This window comes from Natator depressus, chromosome 2 (assembly GCF_965152275.1).
Source record: "Natator depressus isolate rNatDep1 chromosome 2, rNatDep2.hap1, whole genome shotgun sequence".
NCBI classification, from domain to species: domain Eukaryota; kingdom Metazoa; phylum Chordata; order Testudines; family Cheloniidae; genus Natator; species Natator depressus.
In genome coordinates this window covers 87,172,031-87,191,751 of record NC_134235.1, presented here as the reverse complement: position 1 = coordinate 87,191,751, position 19,721 = coordinate 87,172,031, and the positions used below count along the sequence as shown (strand labels likewise).

General features: G+C 41.8%; 1 protein-coding gene and 1 non-coding gene across 2 annotated transcripts in view; one reads left to right on the top strand and one right to left on the bottom strand.

The window, feature by feature from the left end:
* Positions 1 to 13,467, top strand: part of APCDD1 (APC down-regulated 1) — a 37,657-nt gene extending 24,190 nt beyond the window's left edge. The window contains exons 4-5 of the mRNA XM_074944647.1: positions 8,139 to 8,460; positions 10,180 to 13,467. Of these exons, the coding sequence (XP_074800748.1) occupies positions 8,139 to 8,460; positions 10,180 to 10,631 (774 nt within the window). The 3' untranslated portion in view covers positions 10,632 to 13,467. The remainder of the gene's footprint in view (positions 1 to 8,138; positions 8,461 to 10,179) is intronic.
* Positions 13,468 to 15,741: 2,274 nt separating this feature from the next.
* On the bottom strand, positions 15,742 to 15,814 carry TRNAK-UUU (transfer RNA lysine (anticodon UUU)). Its single transcript has one exon. It is a non-coding gene; the product is annotated as a tRNA-Lys (tRNA).
* Positions 15,815 to 19,721: the final 3,907 nt, after the last annotated feature.

Below are 19,721 nucleotides of genomic sequence, written 5' to 3'. Positions count from 1 at the left end.
GAGGTCATGGCAAGCCTACAAGGTACCACTTTTGTGGTGGAGTTCATTAAAGCGTTGTCTTGGTCTGGAATTATCTTTGAGGGTGGAGGAGTGGAATGAGAAATTGTACTGAGTATCCATGAAAGTGACAAGGTGGGTGAGGTAAGCTTTCTCTTTCACCCACAGAAGTTGGTCCAGTAAAAGATATTACCTTCCCCACCTTGCCTCACTAAAATATCCTGGGACTGACACAACTACAACGTGGCATAGCCTTGAAAGTGCCCTTTATGTGGCCTGAGCTAGTTGGCAACATGATGATGAAGTCCAGCTTTTTGCCTTTATTTTAAGACCCTTTTAGCCTGCCTGTGAATTTAATGGCTCCAAAGGAATTTTTTTTTAGGTTATTTGTGTTTCCATCTTGGGACATTTTAGTTGCTAGATCTAGGATCTGCCACCTAGATTCTCAGGTGATATGCTGCTTAGAAGTGTTTATAGTAATAATCGTGACCTGGTATGCCCTTTTCTGCTATTAGCCTTGGCAGACTAGCTTTGTGGATTTTTGCTAGATTATCGGTAAGAGCCTATTTTATTTTTCCCTTCTCTCCTACCTCACCCTTCCCCCGCATCCAGCCATTCACCCATGGCAATATTTTCTTCCAGCTGATTTCAGTTACTTGATTCACAACTCTGACATTTCTAACTAAATAACTGCCTGTTATTAATTTGTCTGAGACACTAGCTAAACAGGACCTGCTTCTTGGGGCACAGCCTTGTGAATCGGTGTTGCTCCATTGACTAATGGAGTGATAATTTACATCTGCAAAAGATCTGGCCCTTTTGAAGCAAACTGTTGCATGAAAGGTGCTGGAGTAGACAAGGGAGTGGAAGGCAGTAGGAGCAGGACGTTTTGGGAATCATTTTTGTTTCTATATAATTTTATGAAGCCCAGTATTTTTATAAAAAATCTAAAGTATGTGAGTTCACAGTGCATGAAGTATGGGAGTTATTCTAATTGAGCAAGATAGGGGTGACAGCAGCATAGGAGGAGAGCTGGTAAGCTGGCTCAAACCACAATGGTAAAGTAGGGGGAACTTAAACCAGAAGCATTAAATCTATCCCTGAGCTGAGTTTAAATAAAAAAATGAAAGTTAAAAGCATTAGGGCCCCAAGTGGAGCATTACAGAAACAAGCAATCGCTCTGCCAAGAGTTTCTGGGTTGGGTTTTTGTTTTTCATTGGTGTCACTGGAAAGGAGAGAGTAGGATAAGGAAGAGTTCAAAGGCAGGCAAGCAGGATCAGAAAGAACTTTTGCAGAGTATATGCTTGTGAATATTTTACTGGCCTTATCATTTAAAAAGGATATGTTCACCATTCTGTGGCTCCAGAGAAAGAGGGCAGGGGAGTTGCACGCAGCTTTAGCATGTGTGAAGGGAGGAATGACCTCCCGAACCCCTTTCCAAGTTAATGGAAATGGATTGTCTTTTCACTAGGCTCCTGTTTTTATTTTCATTTGTAGTGTAGTTTGAGTAGAATAAATTTAAGGGATTGACAAGCTCTAAAAAAGTGCTACTCAGAAAACTAGTGTTCACAGCTGTGGGTCCCCCCGCCTCAATATTCTCAGGGTACATCTACACTGCAGTTAGACACCTGTGGCTGGCCTGTGCCAGGTGACTCAGGGTCCTAGAGACTGGGTTCCAGCCTGAGCCCAAACCTCCACACCACAATTAAACAGCCCCTGAGCCTGAGCCCTGCCAGCCTGAGTCAGCTGGCACAGGCCAGCCACAGGTTTTTAATTGCATTGTAGACCTACCATCCGTCTCACCTTGCCTTAGCTAGCGTCAGCCCTAAACAGCTGGAGTCGCACACTTGCTCCTGATTCAGACTCTCCTGTAATAAAGTGCTAGATTCCAAACTCCACGATGGGACTTTGAGAGCTACATGCCACCATTATCCTCACCACCCATTCTTCTGCCATCTTAATGTGCCCCTGCCTGAGAGGTATAAACTCCTATTAAGAGCATGAGTAAAGCAGGTCAGGAAATGGTAAATATATGCTGTCAAAATATTCAAAAGGAACAAAAAAATTGTTTTTTTTCCTGAATTTTTCATGGAAATATTTTAATTTTTCAGTGAAAAAACAAACACTGAAAATGTTTGTTTTTCACTTAATTTTTTTTTCAAAAGAAGCTCCCATTTTCCCTGAAAAACTTTTGTTTTGAAAAAGGAATGTTTATTTTTTTAAAAGTTGAAGTTTTTAGTTCTGTCCCCTCTATACTATCTCAAGATATAGGCTCATTATGATCAACACAATAGAGAGCGCATTAGTTGAGCACCTAAAAATAACTACATTTTTATGGCACCCCCATCACCATTGTCTGACATGTAGTTCTCAGGATCAAGTCATTGTTCTTGGCTGGTCACTAGACACTACTGTAATAAACACCATCAGTAATAACCTACTTATCTGCAGGATGTATCTCATTGATATAAAAAGTAGGGCAGGGCTGTTGGATTCCACTTGAATTCCAGCTGCCTCTCTACTTTAAAGAAAATTTTCTGCTTTTCTGAAAAGGGCTTAAAGGGCTTTTAATTTTGCAAAGTAGGAGTGAAGTATGAAGGTGTTCAGTTCAGACCAGGCAAATACCCTCCAAGGAGAAAACATTAGGCTTTATTTTTAAGATTTTACCATCGCTCAGGGGTGCAGAAAACAGCCATCTCCCTGATGGAGTGTCTATAGCCCTGGCACTGGCATAACCACCATGACCAGCTCCGAGAATAACAAGTCCCTGGCAGCCAAAGGATTTGTAAGAAAAATAAAATGTACTGGGAAAGGTTATTTCTGAATTCCCAATCACAAGGGAACTTGAAAAAGTCCAAGGAACCCCACTCCTACTGCTGTTTCAATGGGGTTTTCCCCCAAGTGAAGGCAAGGGCTACCGATCAACCTTTCAGTGGAAGCAGCAGCAGAGAATAATGAAGAGTGGTAGTGGTGGTAATCTTCAAATCTCTAGGATCCTCTTTTGTCCCTGAGCTCCTGAACAGAGCTGTCAGCTAGGGAACAAGCCTTAGTCTATGTGGCCTGACTGACTGACTTTACAATCGGACTCAGAAAAGTCACCAGGAATGGAGAAGATTTAGGTAACCACAGAGTCAGCATTTTGCAGGTACTAGCAAAAGACAAGCCCTCTGCAGAATAGGAAAAAGCCCCTAGAGCTCCATAGCTTGAGAAGCTTGTAGAGTTTTCATTTGGCAGCAGCTGTTTCTTCTAGATAGATCCCAGTGTTAGAAATACTTATTCACACACAGAACCTTACTTTTTTTGTAAAGCAAGAGCTATCCATCTTATCCACCATTCATTTTAAAGCATTTTAGCTTATTTTATGCTCAAGTGAGTTTTTTATTAGAAATTATTTTAGTTGTGCTTGGAGAATGCTTTTTGCCTGTTTAAGGTTTTCTTTAAATGTCTGTGTTTAGAAACTAGATCCTATTGCCCTTGCTAAAGACATATGGAAAGAGTGATTTTTACAAGGCCTGAAGCAGTCTGATTTAGAGCCAAAAGCAGTTGGCCTAGAAAAGAAAGATCTCACAAATGAAAGCAACATTGAAAAAAGAAAAAGCCACCCTCAAAAATAATTACTCCATAATTAGATCTATTCACTTTATAACAAAAACTAAATGTCTTTCTTCCATTAATTGGACAAAAGCTACATTTTCAGGGATTTTGGAGCAATGTATAAGCATACACTTGCTATTACAAAGTTCATAGCTCTCTTAAAACAATTTTCAGTCAAAGCTATAATGAATCTGAAAGGGGTTTATATGGGATTGGAGGGAATAATCTGAATCCTAAAGGAGCAGTGACTTCAGTAGAGCTCCCACTAGAAGGCAGCCAGCATAAGTAAAAAGAAAGGTTAGAAACTTTATATTATAGCCCTGCTCATGAACAAACCCTAAAACAAAATCTGATGAAACTTGTTTCCTCCTTCTTCTGTTCTACCATAAAAAAAACTTACCAGGCTTGCTTGGGAGTTATGAAACTCATCTGTCTTCAAGTAAATCAGAAAGTTTTCTCCTGAAGATTTATGGTTCAGAGTTGCTCATGGGCTAATACTTTTTTTAAATGAATATCAAGTGAATGAGTGCTTGTGAAAGGTGTTGGACTGACAGCTTAGAGACTCACTGCACATCTCGGGTAGCTGCTCTGCAGTTTTCCCCATTCTCCCTTGCCGATATGCCTCAGCCATGAGTGGGGAAGAGTGCAGTTCAGTCTTCATGTCTGTTCAATCCTGAGCTCCTCTGCTGAAACTGCTAGCAAGGTTTTTGAATGAGAGGTGGAGATGTGCTCACTGCCCTTTAATTTCTTTTAACTTAGACTGGATGACACAAAGCCAGTTAACTTCCAGTCTATCTTAGATGCCTTCCATTGCCTCTATTACCATAGAATCTGAGCACCACAGAGTCTTTGATGTATTTACTCTCACTTCATCCGTGCTTGGCAGAGAATGCACAAGTTGTAGATAGGGAAACAGAGGAGTCTGGTTGGTTTTTTTGTTTTAGCTCAAGATCACACAGGCACCCTGTGCCACAGCCAGGAATTGGCCTTGGGTCTCCTGAGTTCTAGACTAACCACTGAACCATTGGACCAACAAACTCCAAATAGAACCCTCAAGCCTCAGAAAATGCCACACTTTCACAATCCTCATATTATCGGTGCTTTTTTAGTGTTCATGTAAGCCAAATATTCAGGACCAGGTTCTGTTCTCAGTTACAGTCATGCAAATCTCTAGTAGCTCCACTGGATCAGTGAAATTACTCAGTGGCATTTTTCTGTTTTTATATGGGTATGTTCCATGAAAGGGGAGAAAGGCACAAGACTGTGTGTTCTGTACCTTTCCTTCTAACTATAGAAGTTTTTTCAATCTAGTGTAAAGTACCAACCACCGCATTCTGTATTTCAGCAGCCCTTTATAGAAGTACTACCATCAGATCCAAAGATATGTAAACAAACAGTATGTAGCAAATACACAACAGGTGCTAGAGCAGAAAATTTTGCTTTTATCTAACAGCGCTCTAGTTATTCTGCATAATTTAATTATTTATAGACATAATTCATGTTAGCTAAAAGAATTTGTTTCATAATACTTTATCCTTCAAGAAACTGTGGTTCAAAGTTTGCTTAGAAAAGCAGAAAACGTTTCTCTTGCAGCTGAGTAATCTGCAGTTTGAAAGCAGAATAGCTAAACTGCCCTCTCTTGCCAAAAAAAAAAAAAACAAACCCCAAAACCCTAAAACTTTGTGAAGTCACAAACAGTGCTAGAAACTACATAAAAGTCTTCAGAGTTTTCATTTCTGATGTTAGAGGACTGGGAGCCTTGGAAATTGAATTCCTCCCTACTAGGGACCTTGAACCGGACATCGAGAGAAGGTTCATTCTGCATGTTAGTTCAGTTACTGCACACCCAACAAACTGCATCTCATACCAGAATGCACCTGATGTGTAATCGTTTGATCATTGTGTCAACACTTATCCATTAGAAAGAGAACTGAGACTCTCCCTCCCCCCACATACATACACACTCATTTTAGTTTCTGTGGAAGGCCTCTGACAGCATATTTATAATGCTAAACCAACCCAGCTCTAGCTCCCCTTCATGTCAGGTAAAAGGGCCAGAGCAGTGCAAAAAAAGCTCTAAAAGCATGGGAGCTGGCTTAAGGGGTGGGGTGGGGATTCTCCAATACTGGAACTGAGGATGACAGCCTAAGGTTGCCCTCCCAAGGCCCCGCCTTCACATGTCCTCACATAGGGGATGAGGCCACAGCACAATGGAGATTCTGGGGATCGCTGCAACTCCTAGGCAGCTGGAGCAGCTGCCATAACTTACACTGGCCCCCAAAGCTGTCAAAATTACACTGGGAGTCATGGAGCAGGCCAGGATTGGGAGGGCACCAATGGCTTAAACTCACCTTAGCCCTCTTTCCCCCACCCCGAATGAGTTCTGTGCTGCTCCTGGTGGGGCCACAGCTCAGAATCACAACCCACATGTCCAATCAGGGCTGAATCCTGCTGAGTGCCCTCATCTCCAGTGCGGGGGGGGTCAATGGAGGTGCTTCACACCTTGCAATGTCAAGATTTATGCTAGATAAACAAGCCAAAGCGTGTTTCCATTGAAATCAGTTGTATACCTCTCACTGATTTTAATGGCACTAAAACATAGCCCATCCTGAACTAGGTGCTTGTATTATAGAAAGGATAATATGTCAGGTAGTCTTGGGCCAGAATGTAGGAGTTAAAATATCCATTAGAAATGTTTTCTTGATTTTTTTTTATTACAGTGAAGACACATGTAGACATGGCGACCCACATACCACATCATTGTCTAGTATATGAGCACCAGAAAGTGACACTAGGCCATAAGGGAGACAAGGTGGGTGAGGTAATATCTTTTATTGGACCAACGTCTTAAGAAGAGCTCTGTGTTATCTCAGAAGCCTGTCTCTCTCACCAATAGAAGGTGGTCCAATAATAGATGTCACCTCACCCACCTTGTCTCTCTGATAGCCTGGGACCAACACGACGACAACAACAACACTGCATAGTAGGCCATAAGATCATAAGAATGGCCATATTGGAACAGACCAATGGTCCATCTAGGAGTATCTTGTCCTCTGACAGTGGCCAATGCCAGATGCTTCAGAGGGAATGAACAGAATTTGATTTCCAATTTTTAAAGGATGCCTTTTTGCCTCTTTTAGTCTCCTGTTTTCTGGTGGCATTTTCTGGTCCTTTTGCAGTTTTTTGTATTTGGGGTGTGTATATATATATCATTTGAGCTTCTATGTTCATTTGTGATGTTTTTAAATAGTTTCCAGGCAGCTTGCAGGCATTTCATTTTTGCTACTGTACCTTTTAATTTCTGTGTAACTAGTGTCCTCATTTTTGTGTAGTTCCCCTTTTTGTACTTAAATGCTACTGTGGTGTTTTTCTTCGGTATTTTTCCCCCTACAAGGATGTTAAATTTAATTACATTATGATTGCTCTGACCGAGTGGTTCAGCTATATTCAGTTCTTGGACTAGATCCTGTCCTCTGCTTAGGACTAAATCAAGAATTGCTTCTCCCCTTGAGTGTTCCAGGACTACCTGCTCCAAGAAACAGTCATTAATGGAGTCTAAAATTTTTCTCTCTATATCCGATGCTGAAGTGACATGTACCCAGTCAATATGGGAATAGTTGAAATCCCCGGGTATTATTGTGTGTTCTGTTTTTGTAACCTCTCTAATCTCCCTGAGCATTTCACAGTCACCATCACCATCCTGGTCACATGGTTGGTAGTATATTTCTGCAGCTATACTCTTACTGTTCAAGCATGGAACTTCTATCCAGAGACTGACTGTCCAAAATGAGTGAAAAACAAGAAGTAAATCAGTTGTGAAAAATACATTCTCACAGTTTAATCATCAATGGTGTTTTATTAGTAGCACACAGGAGAAAGTTGATGTTCTGTTTTTAAGTTTAGGGCCAAACTTTGCTTACACACACCTTTGCAGCTACATTTAAGTGAGTGGAGTTGCATGCATGTCATTGAGAGGAAAACTGACAGAGTCCCTTCATGCAGGTACCCCTGGAAATGAAATATTTTTGCGTTGATATTTTACACGAAAGCCTAAAGTTTAAATAGCAGGATATTAATTTTGCAGACTGCTAACCAAATTAAAGTTAGGAGGATGTATGTACATATCCACCGCATCCAAAGTTAATCATTAAAAAGAGGTAATTAATAAAAAGTCAGAGCTGAACATTTCTTTTTAATGAAATGAAGAGCAGGTTTTTAAGGCACCTACTTATGAGTTAGCCATTCTGCCAGCATTATAGATTCAAAGTTTTTTTTCCCTTCCAAATGAAGGAAACAATAAATACCTGAAATAGAATATTTGTTCAAGGTAAACCCATGAGAAGAAATTAATATCTTAACCCTCTCCCTGCTGCAAAATATGCTGTGTGCAGCATATTTCAGGTACATCACTCTGACGTACGGAATCTACAGTAAAATGAGGCAAACATTTGAAATCGTTAGATGTGAGGTTGATTTCAACATGACACAAACATCATGGTCTTCATTGAGGAGAATGTCTAACAGGGTTTTTCTCTACTTTGTTTCAGAATCACGATCATACCTGTATAGCATGTAGAATCATTTACCGGTCAGATGAGCATCATCCTCCAATCTTACCTCCAAAGGCCGATTTGACTATTGGATTGCATGGAGAATGGGTGAGCCAGCGCTGTGAGGTGCGTCCTGAAGTCCTCTTTCTCACCAGGCACTTCATCTTCCACGATAACAACAATACCTGGGAAGGTCATTATTACCACTACTCTGATCCCATCTGTAAGCACCCCACCTTTACCATCTATGCCAAAGGGCGCTACAGCAGGGGAGTGCACTCTTCCAAAGTGATGGGAGGAACAGAGTTTGTGTTTAAAGGTACGACCGCTACATTGTGCAGTTTTGTTCCATTACTGAGAAAGAAGATAGGTGGTTCATAGCTGGGTGAAAGTTGCCAGTGATAATGATTCAAAATTTGTATAGTGTCAAGAACTTCCCAAACTGATATGCAAACTGTGCAGAGGGGTCACGTCTCTCTCTCTCTCTCTCACACTCACACACACACACACAGAGAAATGCAGCAACTTCTGAGGCAAAATGTAGTAACTTTTAAATGCACAGCAAAACTACAAAACAGCTTCAGTCACTAAGTGAAGAATATCTATTGAAACTACAGGAGCATATGGGCAGAATTCAGTTATCCAACTGGTGAGATAAATGTGAGAAAGCACTCTCCTCTTATAAAGAATACTGTAGAATCTTTCACAGCAAGAGAGCAGTAGCTTTAGCATCTTAAGACAAAAGACAGTCCCTCCCCCCTTGGTATCACCCTGGGAAATTGGTTCAGCATTGACAATGTCACCTATGGAATCATCACCAAGCACTGACTATACCTTTCTGCTTAGCTTGAGATCTGGCAAGATTCACAGGCCCCTGTGGTCTAACTTGAAATGACATTTGAGAAGCCTCATATGCCCTTTTAGACTCTCCTATGTCTCCAACTTAGGAAAGAGCCTGACTGGAGGAACTAACAGATTAGGACAGAATTTCCAAAGGAGCCTAAGGGTTGCTCCAGTCTGGCGGAGGTTCTGCTCACAATAGCAACACAGAGCCATGGTTGGTTACCTGGAAATAATTATGTGGGGTGAAAACTTCAGTAAGGTCAGCATTTCACCCATGCTGCTTATTTATAATGTATTGTTCAACCTGCTGCTGAACATATGAGAATCCAGCACTAGAAAACCAAGAGGATGAACTGTTAGTTTTCTTCAGTTGATCTTTGTGTAGCACCTGGGAAATAATATGGATCGTGAGACCACCCAAACACATACACGGTTATAAAATCTCAACATGAAAATTCTGAGAAGTCCTGCTTTAAAAAAATTCTGGAATCACATATACGTTCCTAATATCCTACAGCAGAATTTACATTTCTGGAGGGTTGTGAAGGATTTTGTTTTATTTTTGGTGAAGTTTGTCAATGCTAATCCACTGAAAACCCCAGTTCTCTTTTTATGTAACATACTGGGCCAAATTCATCCCTAGTGCAAACTCCATTTAAGTTCCCCTAAATCCATTCAGTTTAGCTTTTCTTCAGGTCTGTTGCAATTGAGCTGATGAAAATCAACGCTTACATGCCAAACTCCACTGAAATCTGGTCAGTATAGCTAGAATTGCAGAAAGTTGTAAGACTTATGTTTGAAATTATAAACTGCGGTTATTTTTAAGAGATGGGATAGGGTCTCTCTCTATAATTCAGACCTAAAGATGTAATTCATATGGTGGTATGGATAGTCTATGAGAGATGGTGAAACTGTTACATTTTCTGAGGTTTGAGGTGTCCATTTGGAATTTGTTAGGTCATTATCTTTGTGGACTATCTTAAAAATTCTCATGTTGCCCGTGGAACTAATATTTAATTAAATTCTGAGTAAAGTTTTATTGTATCCTCCTTCCTCTGTCTTTATAGCTAAACCAACCAACCGAGAGAATCAAGCCCTTTGTTGCATCTCTGAATTCAGGGCTAATAATAAGACTGTCACCTTGACTTTTGCTTTGTCCCTCAGAGATATTTAGCTTTCTCTTTTTCCTTTACAGTAAATCACATGAAAGTCACCCCCATGGATATAGCTACAGCCTCTCTACTGAATGTCTTCAATGGGAATGAGTGTGGAGCAGAGGGATCGTGGCAAGTTGGAGTACAACAGGATGTTACTCATACCAATGGCTGTGTTGCTTTGGGGATCCGCCTACCACACACAGAGTATGAAATCTTCAAAATGGAGCAGGATGCCAGGGGTAGCTACTTACTGTATAACGGCCAGAGACCTAGTGATGGGTCCAGTCCAGACAGACCAGAGAAGAGAGCCACTTCTTATCAGATGCCATTAGTTCAGTGTGCTTCATCAGCACCGAGACCTGAAGAGTCACCAGAGGAGAACAAAATAGACCGCTATAGCAGTGAGGCACCAAAAAAGGACTCCAGTGTATTTGTCCTTACCCTGATGTTGTTTGTTTGTACTGTGTCACATTGGAACATTCTCAGTTGAAAGGAAAAAACTATTTTTAATGACTATAAAACTAGGGTTCCATATGACTGAGGGTTTTTCTTTTCAGAAAGAAAAGGACATTTATTTTCTTGATGCACTGGAATGCCTGAGAACTGTTGTTCTTTTCCTTATTTTTTTTCCCCTCCTTGAATCCTGAACGGCACTCGTTTGATGTTTTTGCTTTGAACTTCGTCCAGTCTGATCCCTGGCCTGACATGACTGCACAACAGTAATTGCACTTTACGACTGCAGACGTACTTGGCTTTTTAACTACTATGGTAACCTAAAGCTCTTGCTTCAGTTGGCTCTGCCATTTTGCTGTTGTGGTTCATTTCCCCCTAATACTCAGTTTCTCATCCAAATTTAACTATCAGGAATCACTCTGTATAGTATTGTGTTAATACTGTGATAATGGCTTTAGTCTTATTCTTTAGGACTCTGCTGTAGATATGTATATATAAAGAAACCCTACAAGGATCTATCTTACAGGTTTTACACAAAAGAAAAAAAAAATATATAAAACTATCCTCCTGTCAGAAGTTAAATGGAAAATTCTCCTAAGTAACATCCAAAGTAATTTAAGCTATTTTTACATATCGTTGTTTAACTTGTAAAAACAACCAAAGGTTTAGTGGGATGTAAGTATTTTTCTCATTCAGTTACATTAGGTATGCAGTTGCTTCATGCCTCCCATTGTATTTACTAACTAGTTACGAAATCAGATAGAGAAAACATTTTTTCAGCAGATATGCATCGTATATGTAAGTTGCAGAAGTATTAGTGGATTGCTCCATGTTGTTGTACTCACTACCCCTTATACCCTTTCTATGCAATGTTCCTGCCTCGAATTTCATTTGGTTAGGGGTAGACAAAATAATGAAGGGGCTGGGACCATAACACAAATCATAAAAAAAACCACCCGGCTGCTAAAGTAGATTAAGAATTGTAAAGTGGCAGTAGGTAGGAAGTAAAGAAAGGATTCTAGCAGCAAACATACCCCCCCATGGGCCAAATCACGTCTTCCTCCTTTCAACTTAGAGAGCAGAGAAACAGCAGAAAATTTGAAAAGATGGAGCAAATTTCACCAGAGGGAATGGGGTTTCACAAATACAGAGCACTCCCACCCTTCCTTTCTGTACACAAGCCCCTACACAGGGTCACATTGAGTTTGAGGCTCTACAGGGTTGGGAGGATGTGGCTGGGAAGAGAGGGGGCACACTCAGGGGAGAGCTCCCCTCCACAACATCATGTGAAGGGCATCTGTTTAAAATGAGGAACTAATTCAGTTGAGTCTAGTATCAGCAGGGAAACAAACCCTATTTCAGTGGTGATGGTTATGCTCAGACTCCCCCATTGACTCCTATTTCACAGGCCCCAGAATGTTTTCTGTAGAATTGCCCCCTCTTCACCTGAGTTTTCCAGGCATGGTCTCAGCACTTAAAGACAAACTTTGTGGGGAAGACTCATTAGGTGATCTGGTCCTTCTTTCCATGTGACTATCTAATAGAAACCAAAGTGGTTAAATTAAATAATAGTAATAATGGCAGACTTTGAATTACCAGTTTGCGAGGAGTTGGCTTTGCATAGTTTTCTTAATTAGACCACTTGCTGATGTGACAAAAGTTTAATTCACATCTATGCACAATTCATATTTTCACTACCATAGACATGGTTAAAAAAGGAATCACTAGATGAACATTTTTATATTGCATTAGTATAGGAATTCAATCTGGGACTTTTCCAGTTCACTTCTAATATTGCCTGTGAAACATAACGTCCAGGTATATAGTTATGAACAAGGTCGTTTGCATATTCCTCATCAGCTGTGGTTTTTTTTTTTCAAATGAAAAAAAGAAATGCCTCCCTGTGTCCATACACAATGTATATTGTTTTAAATATGGTTATTATTAGTTACCTATTAGCTTGTCTTCAATATTACATGGCTGAGATAGGAACAAATCTTCAAAATTATGAGTAAAATATGCCATCGCTATACTCTACAAGATGTATGCAGTTAGGTCACATATGCAAATGAGATAGCTGAGAATTGCACAAGTTATTGATCCTTTAATTTCATCACACTCATTTAAGTTGTATAGTACCATGTACACCTATGGCACAATACAAATAAATTCCAATCTATAGTTTGTGTGACGTGGCTCCATAGCCTGTCAGCCTAAGGTGTAAAGACTCAGTAGTGGAGGACCTGTGAATGGAGTAATTTATATCATATAGGTTCAAATACTTTTAAAAAGTGAAAGGATAAAACAAGGTTTTTTTCGCAGCCGTGCAACTTGACACTGGAGTTCTGTAGCAACATTGTTACATTCCGGCCCAGAAGAAGTTATTGCACCCAAAATAAAAAACCCAGAATATAACCAACGAGAGAAAGAAGCTGTTGTGCAAATCATTTTTACACATTTTTTTTAAAAACTAACTTCTCTCAAAGCACAAAAGGGAACAAAGACAAAAGAAGTGATCAGAAGACTCCTTGTGTGTTTTACTACAGTTTACACATTGTGCCTGCTGTCATAGGTCAGAACATGACAGGAGTCCATATTTTGAGATGTAAAGTCATCCTTGTCAATGTTGGAGTGCATTAGCTTAAAGCCCAGGATTTTAAAAAAACTATAATTTTATTTTTGTAAAGTTATAGAAAATATTTTGCTTCCCAATTTAGTATTCCAGATTAAACTGCCAGGGAACTTTGAGCACTTGTTAAAATACTGATTGAAATAAAAGACTCAGTGAAGAACTAAGAATTCCTCAGTATCTTATCTGTAATGGTTGTGTTTTGTCTCCTTTCCACCTGTAAAGAATAAAAAGCCACTTGGTAAATTACACCCAAGCTAGATTGAACCCCTTTATCTAATAATTTAGCTGCAGAAAACAGATTTTATTAACTAATAAAGAGTATTTTGCTTCAGATCACCTCAGCTGAGGTTAGAAAGCTCTGATGAATGAACACAGGTATCATTATTTAAGTTTCAAACTAAAACTCTTCAGGTTCTTTTGATAAAATGGACTGAAATATGCGCTGAAAGCACACAACAAGGAATGATACTGTTGGCCTAAGAGGACTGTACAGTCATCCAGTCAGAACAAAGGGTGTGAGGTTTCAACAGAAACAAAATATTTTCATAAATGAGCTCTATTTATGAAGTCAAATTTTTTTGGCAAATTAAAAGGTAGAAAAATTCATTTTGGATCAAACAAAATGTGCTCTTTCGATTTCGACAACTTTTAAATGTTTTTAATTTTTTTTTATCAAAGCAAGTTTTGAAATGAAAAGTCCTTTCAAACACAAAAAATGAAACATTGCAAAAATGCTGAAAGAAAACATTTAGCTTTTTTCAGAATGTTTTTCCAGTTGAAACAAGTGAGCAAAAAAATCAAGACCAATTTCTGAAACATTTTGGTGTCACTGAATCTGCATCCCCCTTCGCCTCCCCTCCCCCCCCCCCCAAAAAGAAAAAAAAGAGTGTGTGGAAAAACTTTTCCCAGCTCTAGTCAAGTCTTTGCAATTTAAAAGAAATTCTACTGAAAAATGAGAACAAAAACTGCACAGGATAATCGTTTCTTCATTCAATACATTAAAGGCTTTCATCTTGAAGGGTTTGCAAAGTAATGGCAGCACAAATTTACACTTTGAGATAATCTATATAAGCAAACTGAATGGAATTCAATAGATTTGTCTATATAAGCAGTATGGCATTAGGCCATATATATCACAGGTTAGACAAATTCCAGAAAGAGAATAAAATGGATATATTAAATGTCTCTAGACATTTCACTGATTTCTCTAAATCCTAACCATATTCCCAAATAATTTTTTTTCCCTCTCAACCACAAGCACTAATATTTTGGAGGCTATAGGAGGCAAACAATAAAACAGTAAATTTGCATTAGTTTCATTTGATTAACTGCATAATAATATATATTTCTAGATTCAGTCATATCTTCCAGTAAGTAAATGTGTTAATAAACCACCATAATACCTCCGATCCATGAAACTCCACATACCAAATATTTTGCTTCAAAATGAAATACAGACCCCAAAGTTTTATCACATGTATTGTGACTTTAAAGTTATCTTAAAGACTTAATCAATTGATCTTGTGACATCTCCATACTAGAATCTTTAAGCAGTTCATTAGGTAATTTAGAACTCACTGGAAGAAATTAAGCTCTCTCAAACAAAATAGTGGATAGGCATAAGAAAATATTGCCATCTAGTGGTAACAGCTTGCCTTATATTAATTCACTAATTAAGTCCTACCACCACACATTACACCAGTGGTCCCCTAACTTTTCTTCTTGTGTCCCCCTCTTACCAGTAATAGAATGTGTCTGTGCCCCCCTCTCCCTCCTGGCCAGGAGCAGAGTTGCAGCTAGGCTAGGGGCTGTGACTGGAAGCTGGGTGCCGGCCGCTGAGAGGGGGCCAGGGGCCAGTGGCCAAGAACAGGGGCCAGCAGCTGAGCTGCAATCAGACGCAGGGACAGGCCTGGGACGGGAGCGGAACAAGGGCCACAGATGTGGGTGGGGGCAGGGCTAGAGCAGAGTGGGGGGGCAAAGTAAAGCTGAATGGCGTTCCCTCCCTGCCTCCTCGTGGGGTCTGGCCAGGCCCGACTGTGACCGCCCTACCTTCCCCAACATTCTTCCACGCTACACAGAGAAACACCAGAGCTCATTGTTATTCTCTTCGTATTAAGCAAACATTTATTTTTAAAAATAATTAAATAGGTGCTAAATATCTAGCTACAGATTTAAAGATGATCCATTAATTATGTGAAAAGCTTGCATATCCTTAATTTGGAGACTTTGTGTGCGTGCATGATGATACAGTCCTTAATTATGCAATCATAGAATCAGGGTTGGTAGGTACCTCAGGAGGTCATCTAGTCCAACCCCCTGCTCCAAGCAGGCCCAATCCCCATTTTTGCCCCAGATCCCTAAATGGCCCCCTCAAGGATTGAATTTACAACCCTGCGTTTAGCAGGCCAATGCTCAAACCACCGAGCTACCCCTCCCCCCTAAAGAAAGGAGTAACATGAAGCAGGACATGCCTTCTGAAGATCTTGGAGGATGCCACATGGGGAGAAGTTCTGCGTGCCTGACCAGGGACTTGAAACCTGGACCCTCAGATTAAAAGTCTGCTGTTCTACCAACTGAGCTAGCCAGGCTCATCACATACTATTTTTTCGCCACAGGACCCCTGTATCATTCAGTGCACATGATGGCGCATGCTCTGGGGATAAATCAGGATTTTAGAGTGAAGACGACAGTCTCTAGGACCCCGATTCATTTCTTGCAGAAACTGAAAGGTGTGTATGAGGCAGGGAACTTTAAGAAGGGAAAGGATGGTCTCATGGTTAAGGCAGTTGAATTCTACCCTGGAGAACTGAATTCTAACCCTGCCTCTACCATGGAGTTCCTATGTGAAGCTAGGCAAGTCACTTAAATCGAATGTATATAAAATACCTACAAGGAATCCCTTCTCCAACTCCCTCTCCAAAGTACTGAAAAACTTGGCTTGTCTGCATAGACTGTAAGCTTATCAGCCATTTCTATGGGGTTTTAAAAGCCGTGAAATGGGTCGCTTTGGTGTTACCTTGTCAAATGCCATACATCAATATTTCATTAAAAAAGGTATATGTACACACACACGCCATGGCATAGTATAAAGGCTTTATCAGCATATATTAGGCATGACAACGTTACTATTGAATGCTGAAGCCACAAGTTATGCGAGTGATCCCAAATGAGGACCAATTAATACCGTAATACACCAAGCCAATGCCAGTATTTTTACATCAGACCATCATATAGTCTGCATATACCACACATTACAGGAAAACTATTTTACAATTACTTAAGAAAAAAATTATTAGGACCATTTTGTTGTCTCATTCTGCCTATAAAACCAGGTGCCTTAATGGCCATGAATCCAAACATATGGCTCAGAGCGAGCTATGAATAACATCTGATTAGATTTTCTGTACCTAAACTACCTTGGCTTTAAGGTCTGATCTCTCAGGTAAAAGCAGATGCCATGTCCCACATTGGAATGCTACAGATGTTCTTTTTCTAGAGCCTTAAGGCTCCTATTCCTATCTCTGCAGGGTCAAGCTATTGGACCTGAAACCTTTCCACAACTGAATAGGCTCTTAGGGAAGTGACATTTCAGGAAAGGTAATTCCACTTTTGGTGAGAAAGAAGGAAACATTTCTCTGGCAGGTTGCTCCAAAAACATGAGTGACCCTGAAGCGGCTCAGAAGTCTGAAATGTCAGCAGTTCTGGCAGAAGATGAACAGAGGAAAACTGAAGCAATCAGATGTGTGTGATAAAATTCAGAACAGTGTGGTACTCACAGCTCCTCTATTTATCACATGGCTCCACAGTTATATAGATACGTAAAAATACATGTATGCCCAGACATACAAACAGTACATAAGACATCTTTGTAGCTATAAAATCATTTAGAGAAGAAAATGCCTTGACCATAGGATCAACCTGTCTGGGACCCAGACACTGTTCTGTTCCTGGCTCTGCCACAAATTATTGTGGGACCTAGCAGAAGTCAGTCTCTCTGTGCTTTTGTTTCCCTATCTTTGTCATAAGGATAACAAGTATACATTTGCTAATATTTGTGACGCACTGCAATGGAGCAGTCAAGGGGTGAGGGGAGCAAGTAGGACTGAACCTCGGTTGATATTTCCTGGAGTTGCAACATTTCTTCCCTTTGACTTAACTGGTTCCAGCTTAACTGCATGGAAACGGCTATGTTCCAAGTTGCGAAAAGGCTTTTGAGAACAGGCCAGCCTTTCATTCTGGTGCCTTTGATATGAAACAATTAGGGATATTTTAACGAGTACATTGACACTCTTTTCCAATGTAATTCCAAATTAAATGAACCTGGTTTCCTTGGAGGGGAAAAATCATTTTAATCAGGAAAATAGTCTTTAAGTGAAGCTGGAGCACCGGGAGAAGGGCAGAAGGGCCACAGTTTATGGTCCAGCAGAAAGGGCTGAGAATTTGGAGGCAGTGCCAAGGGGCCGAATGTCAGACCAAAAGCCTGAGGTTAGGCTGCGATAGTCATGCGAGTTGGGTGACCGTACATCCTAGTTTTCTGGGATTCTTTTTGTTTACAGGCCTGTCCGTGACTGGATTTGCTAAACCCAGTTCTTCCCGCTTTTAGTTTAGTCCCCTCCCCCTCCACAGGATGTACAGACTCTTGCTGAACTGAACCACAGGAGTGCAGCAGATCAACACCTCAGCCAAGTATATAAGTCCGCTCTAATGGAGAGGGACAGGAGAGAAATATGGGGATTTCTGGCACCTATCCATATATTGAGGGATGAGGCAACCAACCTTTATTGGCTGCTTCAACCCTCAGTAAGTATATTGGCTGAACTTTCCCAAGGAGGTAAGTGGAGCAAAGGAGGAAACGGCTACTTACTGGGACTGGTTCCATGACGAACTCGCAGCTGGCTATCCTCAACTGGAGGCCTCCTTCAGCATAGATTTTCCTGCCAAAGAGGTCCATGTGTTTGGCCTTCTTAGCCTTGGGGGCCAGTGCCTGTTGCCCCGGCACTCCTTTTCATTCACTGCCGAGACCATCAGGGAGCAAGGGTGTGGGTGGGAGAATGACTACTTGGTTCCCTTAGGCGGGACAAAGTACTTCCTCTCTACGTCCCTGGCAGTGGGCGGAATGGAGGCCGGAATCTGCCGCAGGCTTATTATTATTATTTTGTATGGTCTTTATTAATGATAACACCACCCAGGACGGACCTTCTGGCGCAAGGGTGTTTACCACTGGGTCCTCTGTTTCAGTCACTTCCTCTTCCTGCAGGCCCATGTTGCGGGCAATGTGGTGGAGCAGGTCTTGGTACGCCCTGTGGTCAATGGCCGGGGGTCCTGAAACTGATGCTCCTGCCACCACCTCATTGGGCAAGGTTGATTATGTGGCAAGTGGAGGTACAGGGTCCTCATGGCCCTTTACGTGCCTGGGTTGCTCCTGTGCTGAGCTAGGCTCCTCTACTGGCTCAGCAGGGGCGGATGTCTCCTGGGCGATCAGTAGGTCCCAGGCTGGTTCTGTCAACACCTCTGTAGTCTGGGGGGGCGGTCTGGAGAGAGCAGCTTCTGCTCCCCAAGGGGCAGATCTATCTTTAGGTGACTGGGAAAGGTGGCGTCCCAAGGTCACAGACCTAGAAGCCCTAGAAGGGGTACCCTGGGCCAGATAGTAAGCTCGGGGGTTCCGAAAGGGCCATTGTGCAGGAGATGGCCACTGTGGCTGCCAGGCCACCTTCACGTCCCTTCAGCCCTACCAGGACTTATGCCAACTGTGCCTCGAATAGTATGAGTCTGCATCAGACTCTGAGGATCCTGAGGGTGATGACCACGGTGGTGCTGAAGACCCCTGTGCCGGTGCTCGGTGCCGTGTAGTGGAGGTAGGGGACCAGTGCCATGACGACCTCACCGAGAATCGGTGCCGGCTGTCTCATGACAGAGACCGGTGCCATAGGTCTGGCGCTGGTGAACGGCTCCTGTGCTCTGGTGCCACATGCCGGTGCTGGTCCTGTGATGGCGTCATGGAATGGTATTGACCCTCAGTGCCGGGGAGATAGATCACCATGCCCCCAGTGCCATGCGCGTTTCCACTGAAGCCGGTGCCGGGGAATGGTGATGCGGTGATGGGGACCTGGAGCAGTGCCAGGTGCGGTGCCGATCCAGCAACTGGGAGCGCCGCATCATGGCAGACTTGCCTCTGGACGGTACCAGTCTCAACAGTGCCGGAGGCTTGTCTCTAATGGCTGAGGGCTGAGCTGCTATCATCTCAAATGTGTCCGGGGTGGAGGGTGGCTCCAGCACCTCCACCTGGCACTACCCTGCCGGAGAGTCACTGTGAGCCAGACTCGATGGTGCCTTCTGGGGTGCCGGAATTGACAGCACAGACACTTGCTGCCTAGGAGCCAGGTCCTTCCTCTGGTGTAGTGAAGCATCCCCTGGCAGTCCCTCAGCGCTCTGAGGAGAGCACCCTCCGTCAGCCTTTTTGCACTTGTGGGGCACCAGAGAAGTAGAGCAGTGCTG